General features: G+C 44.0%; 1 protein-coding gene across 2 annotated transcripts; it reads right to left on the reverse strand.

The window, feature by feature from the left end:
* Positions 1-221: 221 nt before the first annotated feature.
* Positions 222-19,026, reverse strand: RNF103 (ring finger protein 103; the record flags this gene model as incomplete). 2 transcript variants are annotated; one of them, XM_080344405.1, is made up of 4 exons in its annotated part: positions 222-1,858; positions 4,469-4,584; positions 16,093-16,232; positions 18,801-19,026. In XM_080344405.1, the coding sequence occupies 4 exons, from the start codon at positions 19,024-19,026 to the stop codon at positions 280-282; spliced, it is 2,061 nt and encodes a 686-aa protein (XP_080200531.1). In that variant the 3' UTR covers positions 222-279. The 2 variants fall into 2 exon arrangements, with proteins under 2 accessions (XP_080200531.1, XP_080200532.1); XM_080344406.1 differs by lacking the exons at positions 222-1,858; positions 4,469-4,584 and adding an exon at positions 7,395-7,496.
* Positions 19,027-19,529: the final 503 nt, after the last annotated feature.

Below are 19,529 nucleotides of genomic sequence, written 5' to 3' on the forward strand. Positions count from 1 at the left end.
GGAATACGCTTCTGTTGTAGGCTTGGTTTTTGTGCTTACAAACCCAGCATCAAGTTTCCAGATGTTGAAAAGAAAAAGTTATTGTACGCTAAGTATGCATTCAGTTCAACATACAAGGCAACCAAATGATTCTGTCGTTAACGTTAGCATCATGTACATTTTTAATTCACTGCACTAACATTTAAACTAAAACTTCAAACCACATAATCTGTTAAGTGACTAACATTTAAAAGGCAAGCAGTAATATCCTGAAAGCTTACGGAGGACGTCGGCGCGCAGCTAAGACGGGGTATCGTTGGACAAAGGCTGCGGGTGTGTGTATGGCTGCTTTTTTTTGTACGAAGCCCACCTGCAGACGGGGCAGCAGTGTCGCCCGCCGGCCAGCCACATCACGATGCAATTCTGGTGGAACACGTGGCCGCACGGCAAGCCCATGAGCAGGCAACCGTTGGCAAAATTTTCTAGACACACAACACACTCCGTACAGTGCAACATCTCGGAGGGCCATGCCGACCAATCCGGCTCCATGGCGCCTGCGGTGCCGTACGAGCCGTAGGATCTCGCTTTCCGTTCGTATGGCTCGCGATGACAATATTTGTTGGCACACGAACAGGTCTCGGCGTCGCACTGACGCTCTCCTTCACCGCACCTATGAGAGGTGTTTAGCTCATCATCCTCCGAGACGTCTTTTTCGCTATTGAAGAGCTCTTTGTTTTCGCTGTCAGAGTCACTTTCGCTGTCTTGAAATGTTTCCAGCATTTCCTCATCGGAATGGATGCCGAGGCATTTAAACCTCCACATGGGTAAGTTTTTTATGTAATCAGTTGGTATCAGAGGGTGAAGCCAGAGATCGGGGAAGGCCAACCGCTCTAAGAACAAATCCGGGTCTTCATCCCAATCCGAGTCAAAAGGAAAGTGTTGAAAAGAAGCAATAGGATGAAACAAGTAGCTGGTGTACCAGTCCCAGAGGCTCGACAGCCACTCCAGGTTATTAGCGTTTACTTCATCCGTGTTGTTATTGCGTCTTCTTTTCTTCTCAAAGTAATCGATGAGTAACCCGTGACCGAGGTACGTGCTGAGGAAGAGGGCTGGATGTGAAGAGTAGAACATCCAGTCGGCTCTTACCCAAGAAGCCAATGTAGTTGTGTTAGAGTACCTGAAGAGTTTTAAACTGTACTCATAAAAGCTGTCTAAGTAAGGTAGTTGCAAAAAACCTAACACGGGTAGCCAGGAAATAATTAATAATGAATTATACGTCCCTAAAGTGCTTATAAGAACCACAAAACGCTTTATAGTAGCGCCTTGTGTGATAAACAGGTCCATCCAAGCCATCAGATTAACCAAAACTAAGCTTAAAACAAATAAATCATTAACTTCTGGTTGTAACGAGCGCAAAAAGGAATCCATGGCACGTAGTGATATAAATTCACCGGTGTTATTTCCATACCTGTAAATCCCCTCGGGAGTCCTAAGTATGTAGGATGGTGTCTTGTAGACTCCAATTTCTGCCATGTAACTTTTATTGTCCCAATTTTCCACGTTCACAAAAATAAACTCTACTCTTCCAGTAAACTTCACACTTAGTGCAGAGAAGAACGCCGGAGGCTGGTCGAGGCTGGCAAACAGGTATATTTTTACACGGTACTGGTCACTTTTGTTCCATTCTTCCTTTAAATGTTCCGAGTTGTAGATGGTTTTGATCCGAGAAGCAGCGTGGGCTGTGATCCATTTGAAAATGTGCTCCACTTCGATTTTGCGCCCGCTGTATTCCTTCAGCATGACTTTTCCCTTGGAGGTACTGGTTTGCGGAACCGACATGATGAGGGTGGATTTCAGCCAACCCCTCCTCCTGCAGTATCTACGAAGAAAATGGCAAGTTAGATTGCAAAGTTTCATACCCCTTCAATTTCTGTTATGAGCCCAAAAATGAGACACCCTGAGCACCTGGGAGTCTTTACATACAACACCAGGAAACAGGCACCAAATATTCTCCGGCAAAGTGTATTTATTCTTACATTTGTTATCTTGCAGAAATGTTGAAATATGTATTCATAAAATAGGGAAAGGAATAGTGTTAATTTTCATGGGTCATTCTAGTAAACAAGGCCATACAGTCATTCACGCTTTGTAACTGGATTTGAAAAATATGCAAGCTGACTCTTCGCTATAAAGCTTTAGTATTAAAAGCTGATTTTCCACCGCCTTCCAGCCAAGAAAATAACCACTACAGCATAACTCAACATCCCCCAGGTTTCCCAAATCTGCAGGTAACTTTCCCAGCGCTTCCTTCCATCCCAGTCCTGCCAAGCAGCAGAGGCATGCTGTTAAAAATCAGTCTGTTGCATCCTTCCAAAACGGCCCCAGTGGGAAGCACAGCTGCCTTAATGAAGCTGACAAGTGTCCACTTCCCACTGGGGCCGTTTTGGAAGGATGCAGACAGGCTACGAGGTGTGGTGAGAGAGCCCACCACAAAACCTGTGGTGGAGGAAGCCGATACGTGCTGCTGGATGATTTAGGCTAAAAGTATACCCCTATTGTCTGGCAGGCAGAGTGCTGAGGTGTGGAACCCCAAATCTATACCTAAAAGAAGAGGAACCCTGAGTCATGGTCCAGACCCCAGCAACTGTGAGAGCAGTCTGGTGACTCAGAAGGTCCCTTCCCTCGTGCGTCTTTTGTACCAGCGTCATTATGCCACCCAATTTCTCTGGGCTCCCCAGCTGAAGAAGGATAAGGAGTTACTGGAGGGCTATGAAGATGCTGAGGGGTCTGGAGCATCTTTCTTATGAGGAGAGATTGAGAGAGCTGGGTCTGTTCAGCCTGGAGAAGCTGGGAGGGGATCTCATCAATGTTTATAAATATCTCCAGGATGGGTGTCAAGAGGATGGAGCCAGACTACTTTCACTGGTGCCCAACAATAGGATGAGGGGCAATGGGCACAGACTGAAACACAGGAGGTTCCATCTGAATATGAGGAGAAACGTCTTCACTGTGAGGTGCCAGAGCCTGGAACAGTCTGCCCAGAGAGGTTGTGGAGTCTCCTTCTCTGCAGACATTCAAACCCGCCTGGACACATTCCTGTGTGATGTGCTCTGGTGAACCTGCTTTAGCAGGTGGGTTGGACTGGATGATCTCCAGAGGTCCCTTCCAACCCCAACCAGTCTGGTTCTGTGATTCTCTAGTCTTCCTTCTAGGAAATGTCTGGCAAGTTTCAGCAATCAAAACATGACACAGCCGGCAGGCACACAAGCTGTCTCTCAGATCCCTGCACGCTGAAACAGGGGCCACCAGCCTCATTCACTAGCCACCCTACCTACATCCTCTCTGGTTTTGGTCTGTCAGCGTATGTTTAGACAATTACAACTCCTCATCTCAGGAGTCTGAATGTAACATTTTTACAAGGAGCCACAAGATATTATCCTACTAATAAAGGTATCCTGACTACTGTAGTGCACAGTGTTCTGAATTTCAGCTGCAACCTGATGAAAATGATTCACGAGGGTTTACTCAACAAAACGTTTCTTGTATCAAGAGAAAATGAATTCATTTAAAACATAATATTTGATCATAACATTAAAACTAGTTAGAAGCTATGCAAAGAGAAACCCTGCCAAATTTTTAAGAGGCTCAAATACCAGTGTTTTGATTATACAAGATTATTTTGCATAAGCACTGTAAAGTCTAAGATATTTCTCTTATGATTAACTGTGAGATTTCTGTAAACATTTAGGACTTAAGCTGCGTAAGACAAACGCATATCCATACGCACCACTGGAATTATAGACAAAGTTTCCTGTCATGTGAAACAAATGCCTCCAACCAAATGTTAAAAGAAAAGTTCTTTTTACAGCAGCACAGAATTATTAATAGCTTCTTTGGCTCCACTCTTCTTCCTGTTTCTAAATCATATGCAAACAACAGTGAATCCTGCACAGCACACTGTATGTTGTCAAAGGGTGTGTGCAAATTTCTATATAAACACACACACCTTTGTCACGGAACAGGATTTGTCGGGCACCCTGAAAAGCAGGCACTGTTTGCAAGGTTTATGCCAACCTGTATTTCTCCTTTCCAGATGTCAATGGAACGACTCTACAACTCATATAGAGTTCTCTTACTTGGGCTATATATGTAATATATTCAGCTTTGTTCTAAGCAAGCACAGTTCTTGTCCCCAAATGCCTGGACTATAAGGCCATATTCTTCTATTCATTCCCTTCCATTGCTGTATCACGCTCCACGTAGTCTAATCATGTATTTCCCACATGATGCTTTAGGAAGCTGCAGATCCCTGTTTATGGTGCTGATAAATAATGTAATGGAGAATTCGGAACAGACTTTAGCAGAAATAAAACCAAGAATAAAGCCACCTTCTGTCACAGCTACATTTACAACACAGCAAGCCCTGCTGCCAGAACACAGCTGAGCCTTACAATACTCTCGGGGTTTAGATAATCCTTTAAGAATATACCTGGGGTCACTGGAACAGTTAAAAGTGCCCGTACGTATGCCGAATCTTGATACTTTCTTCACCATTTTCTCCCAGTGGACTTTACCCACCAGTGGGCTTCTGTCGTTTGCTATGACCTATTGCCAAAAGGAAATAATAATTTAGCATTACAATAAGTTTGCTTCCCGAAATGAAGAGCAAGTCTCATGAAAACAGAGATCCAGTCACCCCTCATTCTGTTTTCTTCTTCTCTTACAATAGGTATGGATACAACTGGTAGTAACACTGTCTTTGCAGAGTGAAACTCTAAGACACAAATATAGTTTCTGCAGAAAGACAAAAGTACAGCATCATTTTACGTACCCATTAAGACAGTAAAATCAGTGGTAGTTAAAATAAAAACCTAGAGAAAAAACCAAAACTATCGTTAACCAGTTCATAGTAGGGAGGAAAGGAATAGGGTTCAGCAAGTCCCTCTTCTTCACAGTAAGACAGACCATTAGTTTATTACTATTCTCCATAAAACATTACAACATACCAAGGAAATGTTGTCTCAGAGCAAGTAAAGTAAGTTGGAATGTATGTCCCTAGTACCAAATCTGCTTGCCACAGCCACTTCCAAGCAGTGGGAACTAGTGATTAAACTCTCAGGTAATGCTGAAAAATCCCGATTATTTCCAGCTTTGCCAGTGACTCACTCTTTGTGACTTTACGTGACTGTTCCACCAACTCCAATGTCCCATCTGCCAATTCAGGATGATAATTCACTGTGATATGTCCCAAGATCTAATTTGTTCTAACCTATTCTATTGAAGGAGTACTTCAGGTCCCTTAGACATAAGCTTCTGCAGACACAAATGACAAAGAATAAGCACTAATCCTCCAATTTACAGGGATGGGAAAAGAGAAAAATAAAGAAAAGGAAAATAAAAGCCTGCCTGCCCACAGCTGACAGGTAATTTTTGAATGACATGACTGATCATGTGTTATTCCATGAGCTGTCACAGTTTCTATTTTAGAAATGCCTCATGTGCTTCTACAGGCTGCCTGCTTAACCACTTAAAATACATTTTAAAATCAAGTTTTGAAACTTCCATTTGTTAGGTATGTGTTTACCCACTATTAAACTTCTCCCAGTCATTTTCTGACTTAATAACTCACAGAAAATTTAAGTAAGAGAATTCACTAAGCAGAACATCGTGCATAGGGAAACAAAGTTAAACTGAAGTTACAGATAACACTCCCATTCCACTGAGCCCAAAACATTTAGATAAAAACACAGATGAACATCTAGATAAGAATTATTCTCCAAACACACACATCACATAGAAAAGTGTTTCTGATCAGCTAAACGGAACCTTCAAGCGCCAAGACAGACAGCTGGGCAAATCTGCCATATTATTGAGGCTTCTTTACATCACCCAATGGAACTGAAGCAATTACTTTGGGTATTTTAAGCTTATTTAAACTAAGAGAGACCACGTTCCTAAAGACACCTTAACACCAGTGTATCTTTAGAGCTACAACATCATGATAAAGGCATCCACCATAGTAAGAAATGACTACATTTTATTAGTAAGCATAAAAGTAACACGTTGGTAACTGGATTACCTCTTTGGTACAACCACTCAGAGACTGGCTGCTTCCAAAATTGTGCGTGCACGTTCAGAATACACTACTGCTGCGTGCAGGAGAACCCGTCCTGCTCAGCTCTCTCTTCTGTTCCATATTGCAATATTCACTTTAAGATCAAGAGAAGGAGGGTTGTTGCAAACACAGTCACCCGTGTGTTTTACTGGCCTTTCCTCTTGGGGAAAGTTATTTATGCTGTAGGACACCAGAACTAGCAGTTTGTATTGAAAGAACCCTACTATGGTTTTGCACACTGAAGCTTTGTATAATTTCTTGGGCTTACGATTTATTTTTTAAATGTCATTACGGCAAAAAACCCACCCAAATAAACACATCCATTGCAGCTGCTCCTCGCAGACAACACCCACTTACAACACTGGGAGTTCACACCACACAGAGGCAAGGGTTTGTATTTTGGAAAGCGGTTGAGCACCTCTGGGGATGAGGGACTTGCAGAAATTGCTGCAGGTTAAGCAATCGCAATGTAATCCGGTTTAAATTAACAGATAACTTGCAAACACTTTGAGCAGATTTTATTTAAGAAGTGTGAATATTGATAAGCTAAGAAACTGAGCTTAAAAACCTGCGACTGAGGAGACCAGGAATGTGAATGCAGAAGGGGCCTGGCAATTCTTCAAGCCCAAGGTGTTAAAGCCATCAGGATTTTCTATTTCAAGCCAGGGGAAAACAAGTTGTCAAGTCCTGCACTTCTTCCTAGCAAGCGCTTCAAAAATATGTTAGAAATAGTTTTGAGAATCTACAAGGAATGAAAAAAGGTCAAGAGGAAGAGCTGGCAAAGAAAGATATGTGAGAAATCAGAAAAATGTAAGGAAAAATGAGCAATTCAAGTTAGACCATACGAAGTACATTACAAGCTGCACCAAAGGGTTTTTTTCAGTCATATGAATAAGAATACAAGAGGGAGAAAAGCAGCAGGATCACCATACAATGAAGACAGGATAGAAATGTAAAATCATTTTCTTTTTCAAATGAAAATAATGCTCTGAGTCAGTTTTCAATGAAGGGCAGCTGGTTGGCCAGGGGCAGGGTAGCAAGTGTATGAGAACAGACTCTATCACCTGAAGATGGAAACAAAACTCAATTTAATACACTTAAATCAGAGTAAGCTGGTAATGTTCATCTCAGAACTGCAATACAATCAGCACACAAAATTACACATGAACCTGCAAAGGTTTCTGATAAAATCCCTGTCAGAGCAATTTACATTTTGACAGGAGAATAACAAGTTAGTAACTATATTTAAGAGCGAATGAAAAAATAAAAATTATCCCATCAGTGTGTAGAACAAAACTGTAGAATGAATTTTAGAGGTGCAGTGACAGTTGAATTTTCCACCCCTTTCCAGCGTGGAACTACTGAAGATGTTTCATTCCCAATTAAGTTGAGGGTTAAAATCCTGTAGAAAAAGAACAGAGTTTCAAGAGAAAAGGAAATGTATTACCCTTTCTGTAGTTTGGTAGGGTATCTAGTACTGTGCCACATGGACTGGAGAGCTGGGTGGAGAAAACTTTAATGAAATATAACAAGGGCAAGTGTAGAGTCTTCAATCTGGGTAGGAACAACCCCAGGTTCCAGTATAAGTTGGGGAATGACCTATTAGAGAGCAGTGTAGGGGAAAGGGACCTGGGGGTCCTGGGGACAGCAGGATGACCATGAGCCAGCACTGGGCCCTTGTGGCCAGGAAGGCCAATGGTACCTGGGGTGGATTAGAAGGGGGGTGGTCAGTAGGTCAGAGAGATTCTCCTGCCCCTCTACTCTGCCCTGGGGAGACCACACCTGGAATATTGTGTCCAGTTCTGGGCCCCTCAGTTCCAGCAGGACAGGGAACTGCTGGAGAGAGTCCAGCACAGGGCAACAAAGATGCTGAAGGGAGTGGAGCATCTCCCGTGTGAGGAAAGGCTGAGGGAGCTGGGGCTCTGGAGCTTGGAGAAGAGGAGACTGAGGGGTGACCTCATTAATGTTTACAGATATATAAAGGGTGAGTGTCAGGAGGATGGAGCCAGGCTCTTCTCAGTGACAACCAATGATAGGACAAGGGGTAATGGGTTCAAACTGGAACACAAGAGGTTCCACTTAAATTTGAGAAGAAACTTCTTCTCAGTAAGGGTAACAGAACACTGGAACAGGCTGCCCAGGGGGGTTGTGGAGTCTCCTTCTCTGCAGACATTCAAACCCGCCTGGACACCTTCCTGTGTAACCTCATCTGGGTGTTCCTGCTCCATGGAGGGATTGCACTGGATGAGTTTTTGAGGTCCCTTCCAATCCCTGACATTCTGCGATTCTGTGAACATTTCCAGAACTGGAGATCAGTTTTTATAGAGAGATAAAAAGAGGTTTTAAAGTAAGAAAGAAATTGGCTGAGGCAAGAAAACATCAAAATGCCAGGAAGGCGCTAACAGACTTCTTAATAGATTTACCTCAGAGCTCAGTTCAGCATATATTCCAATTAATGCCCTTCCTGCAGAAACTTCAAGTCTCCCAAAGGCATTTGTAGATGACATAAAATTGGGAAGGACGTCGATGTACAAAGAGGATTATAACCCCATACGGGAAGAGCTGCACAAATCTTGTAATGCAGAGTGTCAGAAATGAAATTGAATCCAATAATGAACAGGACACTCGGGGAGTTCATCAGTTAGAAACAGCCATGGGAGGAAAAGCTTGGGTCTGGTAGTCGATCCAAAAGGAACTATTGAGCCATCAATATTCACTGGCTGTGAAATAAGCAAAGCCCAGGACATATTATGCCCAACAAAAACTGGTCGATCGATCTCATGTACTGGGAGCAGTGGGGTAGACACCAGGACTCAGTGAAATTAAAACGTGATGTCAATGTAAGTGCAATAGGAACCAATGAGCCATGAGGACGCCTTGGTCGGAAGTCAGATACACCTTTCCAAGAGCAGCCGATAGTATTCCAATGAGACAACTTACGATTTAAGAGAGACAGCACGGTATTTCATGAAAAACACCTATTCCACAGTCTAGCAGAGACCTGAACTCGCTCCTCAAGAAGGTGCCTTTCAGTCATATGCTCTATGGCATTTTAAAGAAATGAAGACAAAGATCATGCTCACAATCTGCAACTTATCATATGTCAGAGCGACAAATAAGCCAATGAAGATAACTCAATCCATTAGTCATCTTAATGCACTAAGAGAATCCAATAGGATCAAAATAACCCTGCCATTTAACAATGCCACATCATGGAATAGATCTTCTCCATAGTTCAGACCTAACCCAGGCCAGAAGACTGGCTCTGACTGCAGAATTACCATCTCTATGTATGAATTACCAGCTTCTTTAGCAGAAGAAGATGCTGGAGCGAAGGCCAGGCCCTCCGTGGGCATCCATCCACAAAATCCCTCTGACTTCTCAGACACAAGTTTCTTCATGTTCCCTCTGTGAATTTAGGAGGACCACACCATATCCCAACAGGTCAGGAGATTCTCACTGACGACACTGAAATAGTGCAGGTGAGTTATGCCACCAAGATGTCCAAAGTAAAAATGCAAAGGTGGGGGGTTGGAAATCCCCTTTATTTCTACATGATCTGATTGAGTTTTCTTGTGTAGTTTCTCTAAATACCTAAAAAGGTGGCTTCCAGATACCACAGAAAACAAAGTAGAATTCTTCTAGGGACATATAATAATGAAATAATAAAAAATCCTGATGATTTCAACAAGTATTTGCACAGGCGCCTTTTGCATTGGAAGAGTTCTACTGACTTCGAATTAGACAGAACTGTCCCAAAAGAGGCAAATCAAGAATGTAATTAACAGTATTATTTTGATCTGTAAGGTAAAATAGTCATAGTTATGACATGAAAAAAGCAAACAGACTTTAAGAATACCCTGGGGACAGAAAGATCACCTGGTTAGCCTGTACGTGTCCCATGATGGCACTCAAGATGATCTGTTCCCTAATATTCCCCAGCACCGAGCTCTGTTTTGGAGCAGATCATCTGGAGTGCCATCACACAGCACATACAGATAGTAGCCTTATTCAAGCATTCTTCTATTTTCTGTTCATTTAAACCTGATACTATTCAATCCCTCTTAGACAGGTACGTAGAGATTTCAAAACAGGTCACTGTAACAAGATGTGGTCTCAGTAAGTTTTGATGCTCACTCAACTAAAAATGCTCAGATATCACAAGGCATGATAATGAAAGTCAGAGACTGACAAATGCACAACATGGTATTTCGACTTCCATTTATTTTAACCAATCCTAACTCCTTCAATTCCTTTCTCTGCTTTATTCTATGGTTAAGATATATAGAGGAAAGAAACGTACTAACCATTTGATGGATGAGAAGAATTACAGCATGATGGGGGAAAGACCTTACACACATTCTCATAGCAAAGATACTAAAGAAGGATTAACTTGTATTTTTTTTAATGGGGAACAATCTGCAATGTAACGTGCCCAGGACCAGGTATACCATCTGGAACAAAAACAACACTCTTACAAGTTGCCTCCACTCCAACAACTTCTGGTGGACAGCAGGATGACCATGAGCCAGCACTGGGCCCTTGTGGCCAGGAAGGCCAGTGGTACCTGGGGTGGATTAGAAGGGGGTGGTCAGTAGGTCAGAGAGGTTCTCCTGCCCCTCGACTCTGCCCTGGTGAGAGCACATCTGGAATATTGTGTCCAGTTCTGGGCCCCTCAGTTCCAGCAGGACAGGGAACTGCTGGAGAGAGTCCAGCACAGGGCAACAAAGATGCTGAAGGGAGTGGAGCATCTCCCGTGTGAGGAAAGGCTGAGGGAGCTGAGGCTCTGGAGCTTGGAGAAGAGGAGACTGAGGGGTGAACTCATTAATGTTTATAAATATAAAAAGGGTGAGTGTCAGGAGGATGGAGCCAGGCTCTTCTTGGTGACAACCAATGACAGGACAAAGGGTAATGGGTTCAAATTGGAACACAAGAGGTTCCACCTAAATATGAGAAGAAACTTCTCAGTGAGGGTGACAGAGCCTGGAACAGGCTGCCCAGGGGGGTTGTGGAGTCTCCTTCTCTGCAGACATTCAAACCCGCCTGGACACCTTCCTGTGTAACCTCATCTGGGTGTTCCTGCTCCGGTGGGGGGATTGGACTGGATGAGCTTTTGAGGTCCCTTCCAACCCCTGACATTCTGTGATTCTGTGAACTTGCAGCAACCCGAGGACTTTGCAGACCACGGTATATGCAACAACTTCCCACAGAACCTGAACACCCTTGACAGGTAGCTTTTCTAAAGAGGACATTTTAAAAATCAGCCCTTAAAAACTAGTTTTTACTGCTTCTAACAGCCTCAGGGACCTAAAGTAACCCCAGTAACACTAAAGCGAAAAACATCCCGATGAATCGTCTACTTTGCACCTTCAACAGCACTCGTGCCTTACCCGTTTGATTAAGAGTCATTCCATTTGTGGTTGTTACATTGTGCCTGAGACGGGAACAACACTAAAAAAAGAGAACTCACAGCATAAACAAGAATTGTGAGATCACCACAATACAGGAGAGCTCTGAGTTAAGTGATGCACATGTGTTTTATATACGTAATTGTGACAGAAAGAATACTCATATTGGCAGCATCTCTCAGCCTTTATGGGATAGGAATATGTGCCACAAAGGGAAGAGAAAACTGTACCAAAATGAAATCACCAACGGAAACTCAGGCATGATCTAAGCTGGAATTTAGCCAGGATACCAGGTGTCAGGCACACCATTTTGCATATGCACAGATAGTCCAAACTCTGTTTGACAGCTTAGCCACAAAGACAATCTTCCACAAATCTTCCATGCACTCGCTGGAAGATTTTTAGGGATCCACAAAGATACGAAGGTTCAAAAAGCCTCCGCTTCTTCAGTGCTTTTCATAGAACCCTTTATAATCAACAGCTATGTTGCAAACTTTCCTCTCATAAATAAAACAGAAGTAAAAATAATTGGACAATTCTCATTTAGGAATACAATTAATTATAAATGGGCTGGTGAGTTATTTATTAGATGCATGGAAAAAAAAAGCCAGCTTATTCCAGATAATGTCAATAAGTTTCTACATGGCTATCTACACTTTTATTAATTCTGAGACATCTCACTCTCTCTTTATTATTCGGCATTGTGCTGATAGAGCTGAATTTCCGCATTGTTGCTCTTTCCTAAGAACTTACAACTGTTTCAGAATCCATCCATATGGATTAAAGATGTCTGGAGCTTTTTTGCTTTTCTTTTCTGAGAAAGAAACCATGAGAAATTAGATCAAAACAGGCAAAGACAGGAGACCACAAGCACCACAGCATGCAAAAATTAACCACCTCAAGACTACATGTAGTTTCTCAAGGGAGATGGGGTGTCCTGTGCACCTACATCAACAGTTCAGTTAAGCTGTCAGTTAAATCAGAGGTTGAGAATAAATGAGCTTCTGTAATGAATTAATACAGATATGCTGACAATGTGAGAGCTATTACATTCAGCTGATGGTGTTCTGCACCCTTAACTGGATATGAAGACTCTCAAGAAAGATACTAGAAGTTAAAATCAGATATTCTAAGGTAAATAATCCTGGAGGGTGACTGAAGAAGACACATAATGAGTGATGTATTTGAAAAGAATTGAGTGTTTCTACTTGATTTCCTTTCCTTGATCACCTGGCAGAATTAAAAAGGTAAATATGAAAATTACTTATCCTACAACCAAGCAAAAGAAAGAACAAATGAACCACCAACAAAATCCTGTAGGCAAATCCCTGGCTCTATGACTACACCACTTGAACAAGAAGCTGAGACACAGAACAGAGAGCAACATCTTGTATCCATAATAATGCCCTTTGTACCTCTACCAGACACCATCAAAATGTTTGTCCTCCTGCTTCAATGCCGGGAATAAAGTTCCCTTTACTTCTCTCTACCACTATGTTACAGACTCTTAAAGTAAAAATATAAATTAATTCAGATTTTAACTTCATTCAAAGAGGATTTTTCTCTGTAGGTCATTTACTGTAAGTTTTTAAAGAGTCATAATGGCTGCAATATTGTTGGATGTGACAGGCTTCCAGAGACTAACCAGAGCGCTTGAGCCATAGCAGAGTCTGGAAAAGCAAGAACATCATGTGTTACTCCTCTACCAACAAGAGAAACAGCTTTAGAAACTACGACACATCATCCCTGCTCACCAAATAAGTGCCCAACAGCAGCTGGCAAGCAAGAAGAAAGGCATAAACGGTGATGAGATCATGAGTTAATAGGAGAGAGGACACACAGCTCTCTGTGGCTCTACAGAAGCTCCACGTAGGAGCAGAGGGCACACTGGTAAATAAATCACCACCGAACCTGGATGCTTTGCATGTGGATTTCCAGAAAGTAAAGAAACAAAGCCACGAAACATGGTTTCCTTGTGCATGGACTTTGACTTTCTTCAAGGAATTAGTCTTGCTGGCTCTAAACGAAAAAACTCGCATCCAAATTTGTACTAAATGTATCAAGAAATAATAATTGTTTCTTCTTTTTCCTTTAATGCTCTGTGCACAATGATCACATTACTAGCCTGTGCCACCCCAGAAATTTCAAAATACAAATCGCCTTCAGAGTCTCCATCCTCCCATACATCACCATAAAGTCTTCAATACAACTCAACCAGCAGCACCTGTGCCAGCTGAGCCAGAGCTGTTCCCCTCCCTCTCCTGCTTCCCAGCAGCCCTGGAGCATCTCCCTTATGAGGAAAGGCTGAGGGAGCTGGGGCTCTGGAGCTTGGAGGAGACTGAGGGGTGACCTCATTAATGTTGACAAATATATAAAGGGTGAGTGTCAGGAGGATGGAGCCAGGCTCTTCTCAGTGACAACCAATGATAGGACAAGGGGTAATGGGTTCAAACTGGAACACAAGAGGTTCCACTTAAATGTGACAAGAAACTTCTTCTCAGTGAGGGTGCCAGAGCCTGGACCAGGCTGCCCAGGGGGGTTGTGGAGTCTCCATCTCCGGAGTCATTCAAACCCACCTGGACACCTTCCTGTGTAACCTCATCTGGGTGTTCCTGCTCCATGGGGGGATTGGACTGGAGGAGCGTTTGAGGTCCCTTCCAATCCCTGACATTCTGGGATTCTGTGGAACAGGGATCGAGGGTCAGGATCCTGAAAAGGATCTGGAGATCCATTCTGCTTCGCAGCTGGTGGCAACAACGGAGCAGGAGAATGCGCTGACCCTGCCTGCGGCCACCAAACCCATCCATGAGGCATCCTCACTCTCCTGCTGTCACCTGCCTAAGCATCCAGCTGATTAATTAAACATAATGTTTCCACAGGATGCTGAACTGTAAAGGAAAGCGGGCAAGGGAGGGTAATCGAGGATTAGAACATGGAAGTGATGATACAAACAGCTTGGGAGGGATGAAGTCTGAGAAAGGAACACCAGAAAACCTGTGAAAGGACATGAAGAATCCAGCACAGGAGTTACGGGGAGGGACGGAGCAAATGAAAACTTAAAGTGATGAAAACTCATGAGGCAAGACTGAAAAAAAATAAAATATATTTGACATGTCTAGTGGTTTTTATTGTGGCGAAACAGACAAATAGCGTTCAACAACTAAACTATTCAGTAAATACCACTAATTTTTTTTTTCCACAGCTATTGTAACCAACTGAATAGCTGTGCAAATATTCCCAGAACGATGACAACATTAATCACACTAGAGATATCACAACGCAGCCCATCTGATCTGCTATTATGAAGCTAGCTGAAAATATATTACGATTAAAATTCTGTGAGCAACCAACAACAGAGAACTACCATATTTTACTCTTTTGAGCTGTATGTGGAGGAGGAAAGGGTTTTCATAGCATATTTATGCTTGTATTTGTCAACTAGCTTGGAGATGTGTAAACTTCCTTTCAACACTCTTTCTCTGCTTGAAGAACCCCCTCCAGTATGATTTAAACCCAAAACATAGATTCAATAAATACCCAATATATTTTTCCCAAAACACAAATGCCATTTTGATTGTGGAGGTAATTTGCCCTCTCATTGTCTAGTTTAGGGTGAGATCTGATGTGGTGACAGTGTAAGTCATTAATAACAGGAAGTCACTAGAGCTTCATAATCTATTTAAACAGAAAACATGAAGTGAGGAGAGCAGACAAACCAGGTGGGATAGCTGTCAACTGAACAGTTAATTGTTTGGTGGAGAACTTTGATTGTCTGATGTGGCTGTTAGCAGGGAACTTATGCCTTAAAAAAACCTCTTATCAATAGAGAAGTTGATGCAGAAAAGCATTTTTACGTTTTGCTCTAGATTACATAGGTTTGATGATATACTGTTTCACAATCCTATTTGCAAAAGTATTTCTTTTCCTAAACATTCTCCTATTTTCATGCAGCACCGGGGATGCACGCTCGAAAAAGAGCAGTGGGTCCACGAGGTGTAGGGGAAGGTTGACTTTAAACTACTGGAGTGTGTTGTAGAAGCAGCCTGGCAGCCTGAGAAGGAGCACACGGAGATCTTGCCTTCGTGAAGGCGTAACGGAGATTTAAAAAATACACTTTAAAGTGCCCCTTAGACAAACAGAAACTTGAACTGGTTGCGTTTGAGCAGGTAATACCAGCAAAAGGAAGAGCAACCCCAGAGGCCCCTCTCCTGTGCCAGCCGGGAGCATCTTACACTTACAGCACCTACTTCACACATCATACAAGCTCTTACAATACCAAGGCCAAGTACTTGCGTAGTCTGTGTGCTGCTTCACTTGTCTTCTGATTCTAAAGTAGCTGGTTTTCAAAAAGCAATCCACAGAATAACAGGGGTTTTTTTCTTTCTGTCTGTATAGGAACTATGTCATTTTCAGCCTTTCTTGTTTTATGGAACGGATTTATTCCTTATGATCTCCCTGATGCAGCTTATATTTCTCATCATCTCTCTATCATATGTTTTTACTACTAGTTAACTATGCTCACGAACTCCTCCTTTGAAACATATTTGGGATGTGATAAATATATATTTTTAAAAGGTCAATTTTCTATACCTGTACCAGCCAGATCCCATCTTTTGTGTCTTCTACAAGCTCATAGAAGTGCATTTCCCCACTAAAGTTAGTACTGGAAACCGATTCAGAGGCCTCTTCCTCCTTGAGAGCAGAATAGAGCTCTCCTTCCATGAGGTCTCCTGAAAAAGAGACAATTAGAGAAATTAGATTAAAAAGGCACTTGAGAAAGATTGTTTCACAAATTCTAGTAACAGCTTCGCTAACCATATTTTACATGGTTTCTCAAAGAATGTTTTCAGTAGGAAGGTAGCTAAACTGAAAAGTTAGAATTCTATCTGTAGTTTCGTGACTATGAACAATTTTACTTCAGTTGTCAGACCACAAGACATGAATACGACTCTTCTGACCGCACGGATGTACCACACACGCAGCTGCGCGCACAAACGAATAAATCACAGAATCAACTGGGTTGGAAAAGACCTCAGAGATCATCAAGTCCAACCCTTGGTCCAACTCCAGTCCATTGACTAGATCATGGCACTGAGTGCCATGTCCAATCTCAGTTTAAAAACCTCCAGGGCCGGTGAGTCCAGCACCTCCCTGGGCAGCCATTCCAATGCCTGACCACTCTCTCTGCAAAGAATTGCCTTCTAATATCCAGCCTGAATTTCCCCTGGCAGAGTTGAAGCCCGTGCCCCCTTGTCCTATTGCTGACTGCCTAGGAGAAGAGACCAATCCCACCTGGCTAGAACTGCCCTTCAGGTAGTTCTAGAGAGTGCTGAGCTCACCTCTAAGCCTCCTCTTCTCCAGACTAAACAAGCCCAGCTCCCTCAGCCTCTCCCCATAGGGCTTGTGTTCAAATGAACATTCTCTAAGCCTCACTCTCCGAAAATAACAACATTCTATGGCTGAAAGTTATTTTAATTCACGTATCTTTGCTTTCATTTCACGGGATAGTAACTTTGCAGCAACTAACTTCTTAACATCGATAATTCAAACAGACTTTCAGAATTCCAATCAGTAATTCTGTACCAATAAAACAAGCAAAACCCCCACAACCATTTCAAGTTAAAAACCACCAACAACACAACATTCCAAGTAAAAATCTCAGGTAGAATATTTTCACCATTGGGTCTTGTTTGCAAAGTTGGAAAAAGTTCCCATGAATTCTGATCCTAGTGACGCAAGGAGCTCACAGTAAAATCATCCATGTGCCCCTTGTAATCTCATTTCCTTCTCATGTTCTATTTCACAATCATTACAAACGCTGCTAATGACAACTAGCATTCTAGTAACTAATCTATTAAGCTTCAAGAAATCAAGGTTTGTCCTGGCTGTTTCCTTCCAAACGTGAAATAAAAAAGCGTTACAGCTGAAACCCTTGAGGGGTTTCCAAAAGTATTCATAGAATTTATTAAAAAAAAACACCAAACCACAACATGGAAAAATGCTGCAAAGCCTGTTGGTATGAGAAATGTTTCCATGACATTTGAAGAAGTAGGTTAATACAGTTTGTTTGGAGTTAAACACTTCTCTGCAGCATTTTGCAACCCAAACATCCTGAAAGTACCTGACAGCCAAGGAGTGAAAGTGATTGGGAACAAAAGTGAAATCGCCTGATGCTTTTTTACTGGTGAAGCAACACAGCGAATAAACAACATGAATAAACAATGAACAATAAAAGCAAATTAGATTTAAATACCCAGCATTAATATAAATTATTTAAAAGAGTTAGCGTTTTTAAGGTTATGGCACTCAGTATGTTCATCCCAATCCTACTCTTTCTTTCTGTCCAGACCTTTAACCCCCTGGCTGTGCACCGCGATCACTGGGATTTCTCTCTCTCCTGGATCAGCGGACCCTTGGACCATGGATTTAAAGCAGCTACTCAGATTTTCCTGCTTGGCTGGCACTCCGGCTATTACATCAGCCCCATCTCCCAGCCCTTGGGGCTGCTCCCTCTGACCGCCCCAGGCCAGCACCCCGACTTCCAAAGCACTTCGGTCATTCCTTGTATCTCCTTTGCTCTTCACCCTTCCCTGTTCATCACCCCCAACACCCACCTCTTTCACCTGCTGTCCGTTACTTCCCAAACACCTCCCTGCCCTTTTTCCAAGCCATCTTTTGGACACAAGATCTATTTCTGCTCTTCTTGTGTACAACCACCGTGTAAAACCCTTCTGCTCCTCGGCTGTAAAATCACTGCTCCGCTCAGTCCCCATCTTCACGGTAATAACATCAGCAAAGGACAGGAATACACGGGGAAACCCGGCCCCAGCTGTAAACAGTAACCCCCTGCATATATCTGGATATTTTTTCCCCTCCTCGTTTTTCACAGCAGACGACGTTCCCTTTCTGTGCAACCCCCACCTCGCCCGTCCTGACCCCGACCGCCCACCGCAGCCACCCGGCGGAGCTCCCGGGGAAGAGCCACCCTTCGGTGCCCCGTCCAACCGCGGCCTTTTCCCTCCCCGCGGCCCATTCGGGCTTTCAAACGGGTTTTTAACGTCGCCATCCCCGAGCTTCCCCTCGGCCCAAGGGCCGAGAGGCCGGAGCGGTTACATGGAGGAAGGCGCGGGAGGGGGGACCGGTTTCCTCCCCACGTTCGCCCTGCGCTGGCCCGCAGGCGTGGGCAGCAGCGCCCGGTTCTCCAGCCCAAGGGCGCCGGGACTCACCGGGGACCGACCTCCTACCATCCCTCCCTCCCTCCCCACGCGTGGGTGGCGGCGGGGAAAACCCCCGCGTACCTGACTTCTCCACTAGCTCCCGCACATCCTTCTTCTCGGGCAGCCCCGAGTAGCCCAAACCCCGGCACTCCAGGATGGTCCGCAGCTTCCTGAAGCTCAACGCCACCGGGTCCACCAGCTGCGTGGCGAGGAAGCCGCTCTCGTACCACGCCACGGCCTCGAACACCCTGGCCAGGACGAAGAGCGCCAGGAAGTAGAGCAGCAAACAGCACAGCTTCACCCACATCTTCCCGCCGGGGAGCCGAGCCGGAGGCCGGGCTGCCGCGGGGCGGGGACGGGAAGGGACAACGGGGCTGTCAGCGCCGCGGGACCGCGGCCCCCCCGCCCGCCTCCCGCCGCTCGCCCCGCCCCGGCGGAGACGCGGCCGCCGGCGGAGACATAACAAGTGACGTGAGGCCGGGGCGGGGCGGAGCGGGGGGACCCGGGGCTGTGTGTCCCCCCGCGAACCACCCACCCGGTGATTCAGCACCGCGGCCCGACCCGGGGGCACCGGGCTCGGGTGGTGGTGGCGTCCCCGGCAGCGACTTTGGACCCGCCGGCTGCGCTTGTTGCAAAATATATATATATATTATATATTCTTTCACATATATATATATATAAACATTGAATATCAGTTTGCGGGGCGATCCAAACATTTCTCACGAGAAGAAAAATATTTACACAGCTGGGATGGAGTCGATGTGTTTGCACAGTTTTAAGGCGGTTTAATGGGCGCAGCGGACGGGGAGG

Source organism: Nesoenas mayeri (genome assembly GCF_963082525.1).
Source record: "Nesoenas mayeri genome assembly, chromosome: 4".
Taxonomy (NCBI): Eukaryota; Metazoa; Chordata; class Aves; order Columbiformes; family Columbidae; genus Nesoenas; species Nesoenas mayeri.